Raw genomic sequence first — 17,038 nt, 5'->3', positions numbered from 1 at the left:
TGTGGGACAATACCGGGGGACTTCATTCATATTTTTTGGACCTGCCCAGCCATTGTTGACTATTGGAAGGAGATACTAGGGGTCATTACACAGGTCACCTCCATATCGCTCCCACTCTCTATAGAAACTTGCATACTGGGCCTGCTAGATCAGCTAATTCCCACTGTGGCGCGGCGCACCCTAGCTGGGCTACTTCTCTTCTATGCCCGCAAGGCCATTGCGCTCAGCTGGCGTAAGCCCACTCCTCCCCCTCTCTCCCTGTGGAAAAAATTGGTGAACGACAGCCTGCCTCTCTACAAGGACTGCTATGTTAATAGAGGTTGCCCGCAAAAATATGACAAGGTCTGGTCCAGCTGGCTGGCGGATGCCTCCACGGCCTCAGACCCACAGCCTACTTAACGCATTTTCGTTTGTAAATGAATAGGAATATGCACTAGTGGAAATGTTGTATATCTGAGTAGCATGGTTTAGTCCTGAGTCATCCTACTGCACATGGAGTCGGCTCTTTGTGGCCGGTGAGATGCCTTGAATTCTCCGACATGTTTTTTTATGTAATGCACTGTCTTATATTGCAACTCTTTACACGTCACGCCTGTAACACTAATCGTGACCAATGTATGTGTTTTTGTTTTTGTTTTTGTCTGTCTTGTTTTGCTTTTGGTTACTTGTTCACTGTCTGAAATTCCAATAAACAGATTTGCAAAAAAAAAAAAAAAATCTGTAACTTCTATTAATATGTTTATCTGCAGAATTATACTTCTAGGTCAGGCTAGACCAGACATTTTTAGCAAGGGTTCCTCCAGAGGTACCTTGAGTTGTGGCTGATTGACCTCCCATTTGCTAGTGCAGTTCTAATTCCAGGACTGACACCATTTGGCAAAACCAACACTGTAAGGAGGAACATTCTTCCCTCTGATCCCAAATACATTCATTTTATCAGGGGTTCCCTGAGACCTGGAAACTAATTTGAGGGGTAGAGTTGAGAAAGTCCGGTCCATACAGTGCCTTTTGTAGACTTCTCCTTACATGAACACAGGCTGATAGATGGGGTACTCTCTATAATTTGACAGAAAATGAGCAGAGACTGACTATGGCCAATCGTCCCTGCTCAGCACCTCCTCTCTGTCCAGACAGCAGAGCAGCCACTCCTGCTGCCAGTTTGATTGGAAGTTTCAGATGGTGTGCAGGACATGATGTGACAGTTATCATAGAGGAGGGAGTGTAATGTATATTTCTATGGTGGATTTGCATTTAGCAATATATTACCTCCTCCTCCTGATCTGTTGTTTTCAAAGTGTTAACCCTTTCTTTCTCAGCAAGGACCTCTTCGTCAGCATCATCCAGCTGCTCGGGATTCTGGGTAAATGGATGTTCTCTCTTGGTGAATCTGAATGAAGAGAAGAAAGTGTCAGACCCGATGCATGGGACAAGTTAGCAGTGATTTCACTATTTCCCATATACAAATGATCAGAAACACAATACACTACCTAATAATGTTGCATTGTAATGGGCGTATGAAACATAAACAACATACAAGGGAATTGTATCATAAATAGACAAAAGCACATGCTAGGTAGAGGACATCACTTACAATGTTACAAAGTGTCGGACGGTGAAATATAGTTTATATGTGAATAGTTATGTTTAACAAATGGTGGGGTACAAAGAGTACAAGAGTCTACATCAGGGGTGCCCAACCTGTTGAAGGGCGAGGGCCACTTAGGCGACTTGTTAACCGGTCGCGGGCCACAATCAGGGCTGGACTGGGAAAGAAATTTGGCCCTGGACTTCATGCAGACCGGCCCACTTACATTTTGAGTGGCCCATCAGCACCCCCTTACATCAGAGTGTCCCATCACCAGCCCCCTTACATCAGAGTGTCCCATCACCAGCCCCCTTACATCAGAGTGTCCCATCAGCACCCTCTTACATCAGAGTGTCCCATCACCAGCCCCCTTACATCAGAGTGTCCCATCACCAGCCCCCTTACATCAGAGTGTCCCATCAGCACCCTCTTACATCAGAGTGTCCCATCACCAGCCCCCTTACATCAGAGTGTCCCATCACCAGCCCCCTTACATCAGAGTGTCCCATCAGCACCCTCTTACATCAGAGTGTCCCATCACCAGCCCCCTTACATCAGAGTGTCCCATCACCAGCCCCCTTACATCAGAGTGTCCCATCAGCACCCTCTTACATCAGAGTGTCCCATCACCAGCCCCCTTACATCAGAGTGTCCCATCACCAGCCCCCTTATATCAGAGTGTCCCATCACCAGCCCCCTTACATCAGAGTGTCCCATCACCAGCCCCCTTACATCAGAGTGTCCCATCAACATCTCCCTTACATCAGAGTGTCCCATCACCAGCCCCCTTACATCAGAGTGTCTCATCACCAGCCCCCTTACATCAGAGTGTCCCATCACCAGCCCCCTTACATCAGAGTGTCCCATCACCAGCCCCCTTACATCAGAGTGTCCCATCACCAGCCCCCTTATATCAGAGTGTCCCATCACCAGCCCCCTTACATCAGAGTGTCCCATCACCAGCCCCCTTACATCAGAGTGTCCCATCAACATCTCCCTTACATCAGAGTGTCCCATCACCAGCCCCCTTACATCAGAGTGTCCCATCACCAGCCCCCTTACATCAGAGTGTCTCATCACCAGCCCCCTTACATCAGAGTGTCCCATCACCAGCCCCCTTACATCAGAGTGTCCCATCAACATCTCCCTTACATCAGAGTGTCCCATCAACATCTCCCTTACATCAGAGTGTCCCATCACCAGCCCCCTTACATCAGAGTGTCCCATCACCAGCCCCCTTACATCAGAGTGTCCCATCACCAGCCCCCTTACATCAGAGTGTCCCATCACCAGCCCCCTTACATCAGAGTGTCCCATCACCAGCCCCCTTACATCAGAGTGTCCCATCAACATCTCCCTTACATCAGAGTGTCCCATCACCAGCCCCCTTACATCAGAGTGTCTCATCACCAGCCCCCTTACATCAGAGTGTCCCATCACCAGCCCCCTTACATCAGAGTGTCCCATCAACATCTCCCTTACATCAGAGTGTCCCATCAACATCTCCCTTACATCAGAGTGTCCCATCACCAGCCCCCTTACATCAGAGTGTCCCATCACCAGCCCCCTTACATCAGAGTGTCCCATCACCAGCCCCCTTACATCAGAGTGTCCCATCAACATCTACCTTACATCAGAGTGTCCCATCACCAGCCCCCTTACATCAGAGTGTCCCATCAACAGCCCCCTTACATCAGAGTGTCCCATCACCAGCCCCCTTACATCAGAGTGTCCCATCACCAGCCCCCTTATATCAGAGTGTCCCATCACCAGCCCCCTTACATCAGAGTGTCCCATCACCAGCCCCCTTACATCAGAGTGTCCCATCACCAGCCCCCTTACATCAGAGTGTCCCATCACCAGCCCCCTTATATCAGAGTGTCCCATCACCAGCCCCCTTACATCAGAGTGTCCCATCACCAGCCCCCTTATATCAGAGTGTCCCATCACCAGCCCCCTTATATCAGAGTGTCCCATCAGCACCCCTTACATCAGAGTGTCCCATCATCAGCCCCCTTACATCAGAGTGTCCCATCACCAGCCCCCTTACATCAGAGTGTCCCATCACCAGCCCCCTTACATCAGAGTGTCCCATCACCAGCCCCCTTACAACAGAGTGTCCCATCAGCACCCCTTACATCAGAGTGTCCCATCACCAGCCCCCTTACATCAGAGTGTCCCATCACCAGCCCCCTTACATCAGAGTGTCCCATCAACATCTCCCTTACATCAGAGTGTCCCATCACCAGCCCCCTTACATCAGAGTGTCTCATCACCAGCCCCCTTACATCAGAGTGTCCCATCACCAGCCCCCTTACATCAGAGTGTCCCATCACCAGCCCCCTTACATCAGAGTGTCCCATCACCAGCCCCCTTACATCAGAGTGTCCCATCACCAGCCCCCTTACATCAGAGTGTCCCATCAACATCTCCCTTACATCAGAGTGTCCCATCACCAGCCCCCTTACATCAGAGTGTCCCATCACCAGCCCCCTTACATCAGAGTGTCTCATCACCAGCCCCCTTACATCAGAGTGTCCCATCACCAGCCCCCTTACATCAGAGTGTCCCATCAACATCTCCCTTACATCAGAGTGTCCCATCAACATCTCCCTTACATCAGAGTGTCCCATCACCAGCCCCCTTACATCAGAGTGTCCCATCACCAGCCCCCTTACATCAGAGTGTCCCATCACCAGCCCCCTTACATCAGAGTGTCCCATCACCAGCCCCCTTACATCAGAGTGTCCCATCACCAACCCCCTTACATCAGAGTGTCCCATCACCAGCCCCCTTACATCAGAGTGTCCCATCAACATCTCCCTTACATCAGAGTGTCCCATCACCAGCCCCCTTACATCAGAGTGTCCCATCACCAGCCCCCTTACATCAGAGTGTCCCATCACCAGCCCCCTTACATCAGAGTGTCTCATCACCAGCCCCCTTACATCAGAGAGTCCCATCAACATCTCCCTTACATCAGAGTGTCCCATCACCAGCCCCCTTACATCAGAGTGTCCCATCACCAGCCCCCTTACATCAGAGTGTCCCATCACCAGCCCCCTTACATCAGAGTGTCCCATCAGCAGCCCCCTTACATCAGAGTGTCCCATCACCAGCCCCCTTACATCAGAGTGTCCCATCACCAGCCCCCTTACATCAGAGTGTCCCATCAACATCTCCCTTACATCAGAGTGTCCCATCACCAGCCCCCTTACATCAGAGTGTCTCATCACCAGCCCCCTTACATCAGAGTGTCCCATCAACATCTCCCTTACATCAGAGTGTCCCATCAACATCTCCCTTACATCAGAGTGTCCCATCACCAGCCCCCTTACATCAGAGTGTCCCATCACCAGCCCCCTTACATCAGAGTGTCCCATCACCAGCCCCCTTACATCAGAGTGTCCCATCAACATCTCCCTTACATCAGAGTGTCCCATCACCAGCCCCCTTACATCAGAGTGTCCCATCACCAGCCCCCTTACATCAGAGTGTCCCATCAACATCTCCCTTACATCAGAGTGTCCCATCAACATCTCCCTTACATCAGAGTGTCCCATCACCAGCCCCCTTACATCAGAGTGTCCCATCACCAGCCCCCTTACATCAGAGTGTCCCATCACCAGCCCCCTTACATCAGAGTGTCCCATCAACATCTCCCTTACATCAGAGTGTCCCATCACCAGCCCCCTTACATCAGAGTGTCCCATCACCAGCCCCCTTACATCAGAGTGTCCCATCACCAGCCCCCTTACATCAGAGTGTCCCATCACCAGCCCCCTTATATCAGAGTGTCCCATCACCAGCCCCCTTACATCAGAGTGTCCCATCACCAGCCCCCTTACATCAGAGTGTCCCATCACCAGCCCCCTTACATCAGAGTGTCCCATCACCAGCCCCCTTACATCAGAGTGTCCCATCACCAGCCCCCTTACAACAGAGTGTCCCATCAGCACCCCTTATATCAGAGTGTCCCATCACCAGCCCCCTTACATCAGAGTGTCCCATCAACATCTCCCTTACATCAGAGTGTCCCATCACCAGCCCCCTTACATCAGAGTGTCCCATCACCAGCCCCCTTACATCAGAGTGTCTCATCACCAGCCCCCTTACATCAGAGTGTCCCATCACCAGCCCCCTTACATCAGAGTGTCCCATCACCAGCCCCCTTACATCAGAGTGTCCCATCACCAGCCCCCTTATATCAGAGTGTCCCATCACCAGCCCCCTTATATCAGAGTGTCCCATCAGCACCCCTTACATCAGAGTGTCCCATCATCAGCCCCCTTACATCAGAGTGTCCCATCACCAGCCCCCTTACATCAGAGTGTCCCATCACCAGCCCCCTTACATCAGAGTGTCTCATCACCAGCCCCCTTACATCAGAGTGTCTCATCACCAGCCCCCTTACATCAGAGTGGCCCACTGAGCCATCGGCCCACCGGGAAACTCCCGGTAGTCCCAATGGCCAGTACATGCCTGTCCACAATAAGCAGAGCAGACGGATGACAGGTCCGTGCAGAGCGGACACAGACCACTCCGATCTGCCCTGACGGAAGGGGATTGATCCCCTTTTGTTTTTTTAGCGAATCAGATTGGAGGTAGGTGGGTATAAAAGGATACAAATCCGTTTACATGTGCCGTTTCACAAAGGTGAATGGAGGGTCTGATTGATTTGTTATGATTGTGTGAAAGTTGCCTTTCACACTAATGCAGTGCAGTGCACCTGTGTCTTTAATGTGGGTTAGCTACACTTTGCCCTAGCCTTCTGTTATAGCCTACAGGTGTGGTGCACTTTCTGAAAGCTCACCAAACCCGCAGGTAATAACAGAAGTCTTTCCTCAGTGCAGGTAACCTGAAGGTGCACTGCACCTGCGGATCAGTTCGAAAGCAGCCCAGTAACCATCGCACAGATATAACCATATATATATACACTGCAATTTTAGTAATAAACTGACCTTTAATAACAGTCTCTCATTCAGGTATCGCTTGCTGTTGCTGTCCCCGGCAGAGTGCATTTGGTATCACTGTGCCTGTGGCAAGAGATGGCGCTATACAGGAAACGAAACATCAGCTTATACAGCTCTGCTCCACAGCTGCTTGCTTTGCCGGCTTCATTAACAACACAGATGCTCTGGGATGGCGGGTCTGCAACCCATGATCTGGGCTTGCCAATCTGCCATCCCACAGAAGGAGGTTGCGGGCCACATCAGAGTGCTCTGCGGGCCACTGGTTGGGCACCCCTGGCCTACATAATGCACACAGACCAAGTTCTACGACATGGACTATACTCAGCATTTGGGGGACTAATGTCTTCATCCAGTAGAGGACTGGGCACCATTGGCCTGGAGGAAAAACACAACCTATTGGCCCCTTCTTGGTGGGGTTGGATTTCTGTAGAATAAGGAATGTGTAAACCACGCAAAGAGTGGTATACAGTGCCACAGTGATTGGTGGGCATGGTGGGCATCTTCCAGTATTGGCTTCTATTGTAACCATCAGCATTGAGACTCATAAATAGAAGGACCTTCCTCTGCCAGGAGCTACAATCCCTGGTTTGAACAGGGTGCAGGTAACCACATCACCACCAACAGAGTTGACCCTGAAATTTGGATGAACTGAAGATTCGGATCGCGTTTAATGAATTTAGAGGTCCTGAGTCAAGTCTAAATAATTTTTGGCAGTTTGGTTCCCAAAATGCTTCTGGGAGAAAGGAACCAAAGGCCGGTTCTACCTTATGTCTTCATCTGCTTTTACCTGACCGCTCTTAGCTTGGCTGCCCCCAGGCCAGCTTCCCAAGCCATTCAGCCCCATCTGTCATCACTTTCTGCTTTGTAATACACACTTTCTTGGAGGCTGGTTCAGATTACCTTTGAATTCTAAAGGACTTTGGGTTTAGAATTTGCTACTTTTGGAGATGTGTAAATTTGTAAAAAGTTTGGCTGAACCACAACTGATCAAAGTTTGGCCATCTCCAATGTCCAGCATGTGTCACTGACTGGTGGTCCCGATGTCTGAATGGTGAAGCTTCTCCACTTGCGGCCACCAGCCCAACGTATAATATTATCATAATACAAGATTTATATAGTTGTACCAGTTTGAGCAGCGCTTTACAATGTTAGGCAAACAGTACAATCATAATACAATTCAATACAGGAAGAATCAGAGGGCCCTGCTCGTTAGAGCTTACAATCTAAGAGGGAAGGTCTAGAGATACAATAGCTAATAACTGTGGGGGATGAGCTGATGGAGATAATAAATGTACAGTTGTTAGGGGGATGCCGGATAGGCCTCTCTGAAGAAATGAGTTTTCAGGGATCGTCTGAAAGTGGACAGAGTAGGAGATAGTCAGAAAGATTTGGGTAGGGAGTTCCAAAGGATGGGAGAGGTTCTGAGAAGTCCTGGAGGCGCTCATGGGGAGGAGGAGACAAGGGAGCTGGAGAGCAGGAGGTCTTGGGAAGAACGAAGAGAACAATTTGGTTGGTATTTTGTGACCAGGTTAGTGATGTAGCTGGGGGCAGAGTTTTTGATGTCTTTGTAAGTTATTGTTAGTATCTTGAGTTTTATTCATTGGATGAGCGGAAGGCAGTGGAGAGATTGTCAGAGAGCAATAGCAGATACAGTACGATTGGCAAGGTTGATGAGTCTGGCAGCAGAATTAATGACAGATTGAAGGGGGGATAGCCTATGTAAGGGTAAACCAATGAGAAGGGAGTTGTAGTAGTCGAGGTTGGGAGATGACCAGGGAGTGAATTAGCTTTGTGGTGTCATTGGTTAGGAAGGAAAATATCTTGGAGATGTTGCGGAGGTTGAGGTCAGGGCCGCTGATAGGCCAGTACAACTGGCCCTGCTGTACCGGGCCTGACCAGCAGGGGGGCCCGGGCAACATGAACTGCAAAATTCTATGTATAAAAAAATTAAAAAAAAGTTCCTCCTCCACCAATCAGTGATCGGCGGTGACATGATCTGGACAGTGATTGGATGTGGGGCCAAAAGGATAGATCAGAGTCCAGGATTACACCGCGTACCTTGGGGTGGGTTAATAGTTGAGGCGTGATTTTGACAGAGAAATCAGGGGCAGGGGCACACGGGGGAGGTTTTGGACAGGTTGCGTTTGAGAAAGTGGTGTTACATCCAGACTGATACAGTGCCTTGAAAAAGTAGTTATACCCCTTCCACAATTTGTCAAGTTACAACCAAAAATGTAAATGTATTTTATTGGGATTTTATGTGATAGACCAACACAGACTCTAATTAAGTGACTTCTGAAGGCAGTGGCTTCCACTAGATTTACGTTAGGGGTATCAGAGTAAAGAGGGCTGAATACAAATGCACGCCACACGTTTCACATATTTGTAAAAAGAAATGGAAAACTATTGATCATTTTCCTTCCACTTCACAATTTTGTGCTACTTTGTGTTGGTCTATCACATAAAATCCCAATAAAATACATTTACATTTTTGGTTGTAACTTGACAAATTGTGGAAAATTTCAAGTGGTATGAATATTTATCAAGGCACTGTATGTCTGCCAGTAAATGATGGATTGAGCTGAGGGGTGGAGAGATAAATGTGGGTGTCCTCAGTGTAGAAATGGTATTGAGAGCCACGGGAGGCTATCAGCTGACCCAAGGAGGAGGTGTAGACCCAAGGAGGAGGTGTAGACCCAAGGAGGAGGTGTAGACCCAAGGAGGAGGTGTAGACCCAAGGAGGAGGTGTAGACCCAGGGAGGAGGTGTAGACCCCAGGGAGGAGGTGTAGACCCCAGGGAGGAGGTGTAGACCCAAGGAGGAGGTGTAGACCCAAGGAGGAGGTGTAGACCCAGGGAGGAGGTGTAGACCCCAGGGAGGAGGTGTAGACCCCAGGGAGGAGGTGTAGACCCAGGGAGGAGGTGTAGACCCAGGGAGGAGGTGTAGACCCAAGGAGGAGGTGTAGACCCAGGGAGGAGGTGTAGACCCAAGGAGGAGGTGTAGACCCAGGGAGGAGGTGTAGATCGAGAATAGGAAAGTTCCAAGAACAGAACCTTGGGAGACCCCGACGTGGAAAGGAAGAGGGGAGGAGGAAGTAGAATTGTAAGTGATGCTGAAGGTGAGGTGCCAGAGGTAGGATGTGAACCAGCAAAGATCACAGTCATGGAGACCAAAAGGAGAGGAGATTTTTAAGGAGGAGGGGGTGGTCCTTTGTGTCAAAGGCAGTAGAGAGGGTCAGGAGTAGGAGTACAGAATAAATGTTGTATTACCCGTCCTGACCCAAGGGAGGAAATGTCTGACTTATTCAAAACCAAGAGATGAGTCCACAGTGAGGTCGGCTCCCACTCTTGGAATGTTTGCTGCGACTTTCCCTTTATATTTGGTCAACTAGCTGGCCACATCCACAATCACATCTAGATAAATGATTGCCATTGTGATGTACGTTGTTCACCGACCCACCTGAATACCGGATCTTGTTTTAAACTTCTGCTTCCAATCCGCCATTCCAGAAACCACAGGAGGCCCCAGAGTGCGATGGTTTGTGCGTACGGCTGAAGAGGAGGCAGAGAGAGTCAGAAAGCGGGCGAGGTGGAGATGTGGAAATTCTCACAATTCATACAAGTGGCAGTTCTGATGTTTGGCCCTCTATGAAGCAATTTAAAATTTTCCACTGTGTAATTACTTAGGATAAAAGGGTAATAAACACATTGATTTTGGGCACAAAATTGCTTTTATTTTTTATATTTTTTTTATTTTAATTTCTAGGTAATCTATACAAAAAAAAAAAGAAAAAGAAAAATATGTATAATTTTAAATTTTAGGTAAAAATGATTAAAATGTAAATAAAAAGTACAAATTATAATTGATAAATTACTCTGTTTAGAGTGACACTAAAATGATGTTTCTGGAGTGGTACAAAAGCATGACAAAGTAACTGGAAAATTAAAAAGCATATTTTTTTTATATATACATTTTTGTGAATTTTTTATGCAATACTGACATGAATAAATGATTGAATATGATTGTTTAAAAAAAAAAAATAGAACTAAAATACAATCAGCAGAAATAAACTGCTACAGGGATAATGGGGGAACAAAGTACATTATGACTAATTAGTGTTAATAAGGGGTTAAATCAGAATACACTTTATTATAAGAATAATTTAGTTTTACCTCATGTAAGGTTTATTTAACCTTTTTCATACGCAGATCAAAATTTACACCTCTGGTCTCCATATGAATCAAATACAAGTAAATATAGTAAAAAAAGAAATAAGTACAATATAACATTATATTAGTCAAGGACATTTGCAGACTATTATTGAGGAAACTGGCACCGATGCTGGGGGTTATTATTGCAGAAACTGGCACCAATTTAGAGGGTTATTATTGCAGAAATTGGCACCAATGCTGGGGGGGGGGTTAAGATTGCAGAAACTGACACTAATGCTGGGGGTTATTATTAATGTTACTGACACTAATTCTGAGGGTTATTTTTGCATAAACTGGCAGCAATTCCAGGGGTTATTATTGCTGCTATAAGCACCAAGTTTGGGGGTTATTGCTGCTGCTGAAACTAATATTTGGGGTTATTTTTACAGAAACCGACACCAATGCTTGGGGTTATTTTTTGTGAAAACTGCCACCAGTGCTGGGAATTATTATTGTGGAAACCAACACCAATGCTGGGGGTAATTATTGCAGAAACTGACACCAATGCTGGGGGGTATTATTTCAGAAATGGGCACAAATGTTGGGTGTTAATATTGCAGAAACTGACACAATGCTGGAAGTTATTATTGCAGAGACTGGTACCAATGCTGGGGATTATTATTGCAGAAACTGGCACCGATGCTGGAATTTAGTATTGCATAAAGTGGCATCAATGCTGGGGGTTATTATTGCAGAAATTGGCAACAATGTTGGGGGTTATTATTACAAAGCTGATGCCAGCCCTGTGTTTATTGATGCTGCCACTGACACCAATTTTGGGGGTTATTATTGAGGAAATTTGCTCCAATGCTGGGGATTTTAAATGCCGGATCTCAAACTAATTCTGGGGCTGTTAAGGCGGCAACTGACACTAATGCTGGGGTTTATTATTGATGTTACTGACACCAATTTTGAGGGTTATTTTTGCAGAAACTGACACCAATTCTGGGGGTTATTATTGCTTCTATAGGCACCAAAGGTTGAAGGTTATTATTTCTGCTACTGAAAACCAAAATTTGGGGTTATTTTTACAGAAACCAACACCAGTGCTGGGGGTTATTTATTGTGAAAACAGGCACCAGTGCTGGGAATTATTATTGTGGAAACTAATACCAATGCTTGGGGGTTATTATTGCATTCACTGGCACCCAATCTAGAGATTATTATTGCGTCCGACACTGATACTGGAGGTTACTATTGCAGAAACTGACAGCAATGCTGGGGGTTATTATTGCAGAAATTGGCAACAATGCTGGGGGTTATTTTTGCAAAGCTGACGCCAGCCCTGTGTTTATTGATGCTGCCACTGACACCAATTTTGGGGGTTATTATTGAGGAAATTTGCTCCAATGCTGGGGATTTTAAATGCTGGATCTCAAACTAATTCTGGGGCTGTTAAGGCGGCAACTGACACTAATGCTGGGGGTTATTATTGCTTCTATAGGCACCAAGGTTGAAGGTTATTATTTCTGCTACTGAAAAACAAAATTTGGGGTTATTTTTACAGAAACCAACACCAGTGCTGGGGGTTATTTATTGTGAAAACAGGCACCAGTGCTGGGAATTATTATTGTGGAAACTAATACCAATGCTTGGGGGTTATTATTGCATTCACTGGCACCAAATCTAGAGATTATTATTGCATCCGACACGGATACTGGAGGTTACTATTGCAGAAACTGACAGCAATGCTGGGGGTTATTATTGCAGAAATTGGCAACAATGCTGGGGGTTATTATTGCAAAGCTGACGTCAGCCCTGTGTTTATTGATGCTGCCACTGACACCAATTTTGGGGGTTATTATTGAGGAAATTTGCTCCAATGCTGGGGATTTTAAATGCCGGATCTCAAACTAATTCTGGGGCTGTTAAGGCGGCAACTGACACTAATGCTGGGGGTTATTATTGATGTTACTGACACCAATTTTGAGGGTTATTTTTGCAGAAACTGACACCAATTCTGGGGGTTATTATTGCTTCTATAGGCACCAAAGGTTGAAGGTTATTATTTCTGCTACTGAAAACCAAAATTTGGGGTTATTTTTACAGAAACCAACACCAGTGCTGGGGGTTATTTATTGTGAAAACAGGCACCAGTGCTGGGAATTATTATTGTGGAAACTAATACCAATGCTTGGGGGTTATTATTGCATTCACTGGCACCCAATCTAGAGATTATTATTGCGTCCGACACTGATACTGGAGGTTACTATTGCAGAAACTGACAGCAATGCTGGGGGTTATTATTGCAGAAATTGGCAACAATGCTGGGGGTTATTTTTGCAAAGCTGACGCCAGCCCTGTGTTTATTGATGCTGCCACTGACACCAATTTTGGGGGTTATTATTGAGGAAATTTGCTCCAATGCTGGGGATTTTAAATGCTGGATCTCAAACTAATTCTGGGGCTGTTAAGGCGGCAACTGACACTAATGCTGGGGGTTATTATTGCTTCTATAGGCACCAAGGTTGAAGGTTAATTATTTCTGCTACTGAAAAACAAAATTTGGGGTTATTTTTACAGAAACCAACACCAGTGCTGGGGGTTATTTATTGTGAAAACAGGCACCAGTGCTGGGAATTATTATTGTGGAAACTAATACCAATGCTTGGGGGTTATTATTGCATTCACTGGCACCAAATCTAGAGATTATTATTGCATCCGACACGGATACTGGAGGTTACTATTGCAGAAACTGACAGCAATGCTGGGGGTTATTATTGCAGAAATTGGCAACAATGCTGGGGGTTATTATTGCAAAGCTGACGTCAGCCCTGTGTTTATTGATGCTGCCACTGACACCAATTTTGGGGGTTATTATTGAGGAAATTTGCTCCAATGCTGGGGATTTTAAATGCCGGATCTCAAACTAATTCTGGGGCTGTTAAGGCGGCAACTGACACTAATGCTGGGGTTTATTATTGATGTTACTGACACCAATTTTGAGGGTTATTTTTGCAGAAACTGACACCAATTCTGGGGGTTATTATTGCTTCTATAGGCACCAAAGGTTGAAGGTTATTATTTCTGCTACTGAAAACCAAAATTTGGGGTTATTTTTACAGAAACCAACACCAGTGCTGGGGGTTATTTATTGTGAAAACAGGCACCAGTGCTGGGAATTATTATTGTGGAAACTAATACCAATGCTTGGGGGTTATTATTGCATTCACTGGCACCCAATCTAGAGATTATTATTGCGTCCGACACTGATACTGGAGGTTACTATTGCAGAAACTGACAGCAATGCTGGGGGTTATTTTTGCAAAGCTGACGCCAGCCCTGTGTTTATTGATGCTGCCACTGACACCAATTTTGGGGGTTATTATTGAGGAAATTTGCTCCAATGCTGGGGATTTTAAATGCTGGATCTCAAACTAATTCTGGGGCTGTTAAGGCGGCAACTGACACTAATGCTGGGGGTTATTATTGCTTCTATAGGCACCAAGGTTGAAGGTTATTATTTCTGCTACTGAAAACCAAAATTTGGGGTTATTTTTACAGAAACCAACACCAGTGCTGGGGGTTATTTATTGTGAAAACTGCCACCAGTGCTGGGAATTATTGTTGTGGAAACTAATACCAATGCTTGGGGGTTATTATTGCATTCACTGGCACCAAATCTAGAGATTATTATTGCGTCCGACACTGATACTGGAGGTTACTATTGCAGAAACTGACACCAATGCTGGGGGTTATTATTGCAGAAATTGGCAACAATGCTGGGGGTTATTATTGCAAAGCTGACGCCAGCCCTGTGTTTATTGATGCTGCCACTGACACCAATTTTGGGGGTTATTATTGAGGAAATTTGCTCCAATGCTGGGGATTTTAAATGCTGGATCTCAAACTAATTCTGGGGCTGTTAAGGCGGCAACTGACACTAATGCTGGGGGTTATTATTGATGTTACTGACACCAATTTTGAGGGTTATTTTTGCAGAAACTGACACCAATTCTGGGGGTTAATCTAGAGATTATTATTGCGTCCGACACTGATACTGGAGGTTACTATTGCAGAAACTGACAGCAATGCTGGGGGTTATTATTGGGTTCAATGACACCAATGGTGTGAAGGTTACCATTTTTGCCCTGGGCACTATCTGACTTTATCCTGAAACTATCTGAATAGAACACTGATCCCTGAATGCCTCTGGACTCTGAATGCTTCAGAAGGTTTTTTTATTGTGATCGGAGTGTTCCTTTACTTACAATCACCAGGTAGCCGTACACAGTTGGCAGAAAAAAGCCATGAGAATTGTGAATGTGAATCTAGGAAGAGAAATATCATATCATTGTATTACACAAAGATTTACAATCCCATCGCTATACTAAAGTCCACCAATCAGAATCCTTGTTTAAAGTGTATTCCTAACCAAAACTTTTTTTAATGGGGAAAGAACTCTATCAGGTTTTTCCATTATATCCTTGTTGGAGATCTTCACCCTCTCATCTGTACTGGTGACTGTTGCCACACTCACACAGGAAGTGATGGGAAATCAAACATTCGGAGTTGTCCCCATAATGCCCCGTACACACGCGCGGATTTTCCGTCGGAAAAATCTTGGATTGTTTTTCCAACGGAATTCCGCTCAAGCTTGGCTATCATACACGCGGTCACACAAAAGTTTCACGGAACTTTCGACCGTCAAGAACGCGGGTGACGTACAACACTACGACGAGCCGAGAAAATGAAGTTCAAGGCTTCCGAGCATGCGTTGAATTGTTTCCAACGTGCAAAAATTTGACGCACGCTCAGAATTTGTACAGACGATCGGAATTTCCGATCTGAACTTTTTCTGACCGAAAAAATTAAGAACATGCTCTCATTCTTTTGCTGGCGGGAATTCGGCCAACAAAAGTCCGATGGAGCGTATACACGGTCGCATTTTTTCCGACCAAAAGCTCTCATCGGTCTTTTGCTGGCCGAATTTCCGATCGCGTGTAGGCGGCATAACAGTTACAGAAAGAAATATTCTAATAGAGACACCTGGAAAAATTCCCTCCTTTTGTAGAGAATTCCAATGAATCTTGTTGTGTGGCTTTAAAGTGCAGAGAAATCTCTCCAATGGGTTCCAAGCATCCCCTAGTCCAGGGATATGCAATTAGCGGACCTCCAGCTGTTGCAAAACTACAAGTCCCATCATGCCTTGCTATGCCTCATGGGACTGCATATCCCTGCCCTAGTCCATCTAAAACTAAAGAACAGCGTTTTGGCTTTAGCTACACTTTGGGGTGTATAGCCACTTGCCGACCAGCGCACGACGATGTACGTCGACAGAATGGCACGGGCAGGCAAATGGGTGTACATGTACGTCCCTTTAAATTTGCGCTGGTCGGGACCCCGTGAGTCCGGTCGCGGGACCCGCGGACTCGATCGCCGCGGGCATCCCCGCGATCGTCTCACGGAGCGGCCGAATGGAGAAGTGCCGTTGTAAACAACACTTCTCCATTCTGCCTAGCAACTAGTGACGCTGATCTCTGCTCCATGTGATTGGAGCAGAGATCAGTGTTCACTAAATGAAAGCCCAGCCCCCCCACAGTTAGTAACACACCCCTAGGAACACTTAACCCCTACACTGCCACCCACTGGTTAACCGCTTCACTGCCAGTGTCATTTACACAGGAATCACTGCATTTATATAGCAGTGATTGCTGTATAAATGACAATGGTCCCAAAAATGTGTCAAAAATGTCCGATGTGTCCGCCATAATGTCGCAGTCACAATAAAAATCGCCGATCGCCGCCATTACTAGTAAAAAAAAATAATAAAAAATTATTAATAAAAATGCCATAAAACTATCCCCCATTTTGTAAACGCTATAACTTTTGCGCAAACCAATCAATAATCGCTTATTGCGATTTTTTTTACCAAAAATATGTAGAAGAATACGTATCGGCCTAAACTGAGGGAAAAAAAATGTTTTTTTATATATTTTTGGGGGATATTTATTATAACAAAAAGTAAAAAATAATGTGTTTTTTTCAAAATTGTCGCTCTATTTTTGTTTATAGCGCAAAAAATAAAAACCGAAGAGGTGATCAAATACCACCAAAAGAAAGCTCTATTTGTGGGAAAAAAAGGACGTCAATTTTGTTTAGGAGCCACATCGCACGACCGCGCAATTGTCAGTTAAAGCGACGCAGTGCCGAATCGCAAAAAATGGTCTGGTCTTTGACCAGCAAATTGGTCCGGTCTGAAAGTGGTTAGGTATAAAATTAGCAGTTTTTCCGCCATTGAAACTGCATGCAAATTCATTCCATGTGAAT

The 17,038-nt window shown here is 45.9% G+C and overlaps 2 protein-coding genes across 2 annotated transcripts in view; both read right to left on the bottom strand.

Moving 5' to 3' along the window:
* Positions 1–17,038, bottom strand: part of LOC143936205 (ABC-type organic anion transporter ABCA8-like) — a 394,203-nt gene that overhangs the window by 16,905 nt on the left and 360,260 nt on the right. The gene's annotated exons all lie outside the window — the stretch shown is intronic.
* Positions 1–17,038, bottom strand: part of LOC143936207 (ABC-type organic anion transporter ABCA8-like) — a 110,276-nt gene that overhangs the window by 15,596 nt on the left and 77,642 nt on the right. The window contains exons 27-29 of the mRNA XM_077460616.1: positions 14,980–15,039; positions 10,017–10,108; positions 1,267–1,387 (exon numbers count right to left, since the gene is read on the bottom strand). Coding sequence (XP_077316742.1) covers positions 1,267–1,387; positions 10,017–10,108; positions 14,980–15,039 — 273 coding nt within the window. The remainder of the gene's footprint in view (positions 1–1,266; positions 1,388–10,016; positions 10,109–14,979; positions 15,040–17,038) is intronic.

This window comes from Lithobates pipiens, unplaced genomic scaffold, assembly GCF_037356315.1.
Source record: "Lithobates pipiens isolate NorthernLeopardFrog02 unplaced genomic scaffold, aLitPip1_a1.2 Scaffold_28, whole genome shotgun sequence".
In the NCBI taxonomy this organism is placed as follows: domain Eukaryota; kingdom Metazoa; phylum Chordata; class Amphibia; order Anura; family Ranidae; genus Lithobates; species Lithobates pipiens.
The sequence above is the reverse complement of the archived record's forward strand: the minus strand, read 5'-3'. Positions and strand labels throughout refer to the sequence as shown.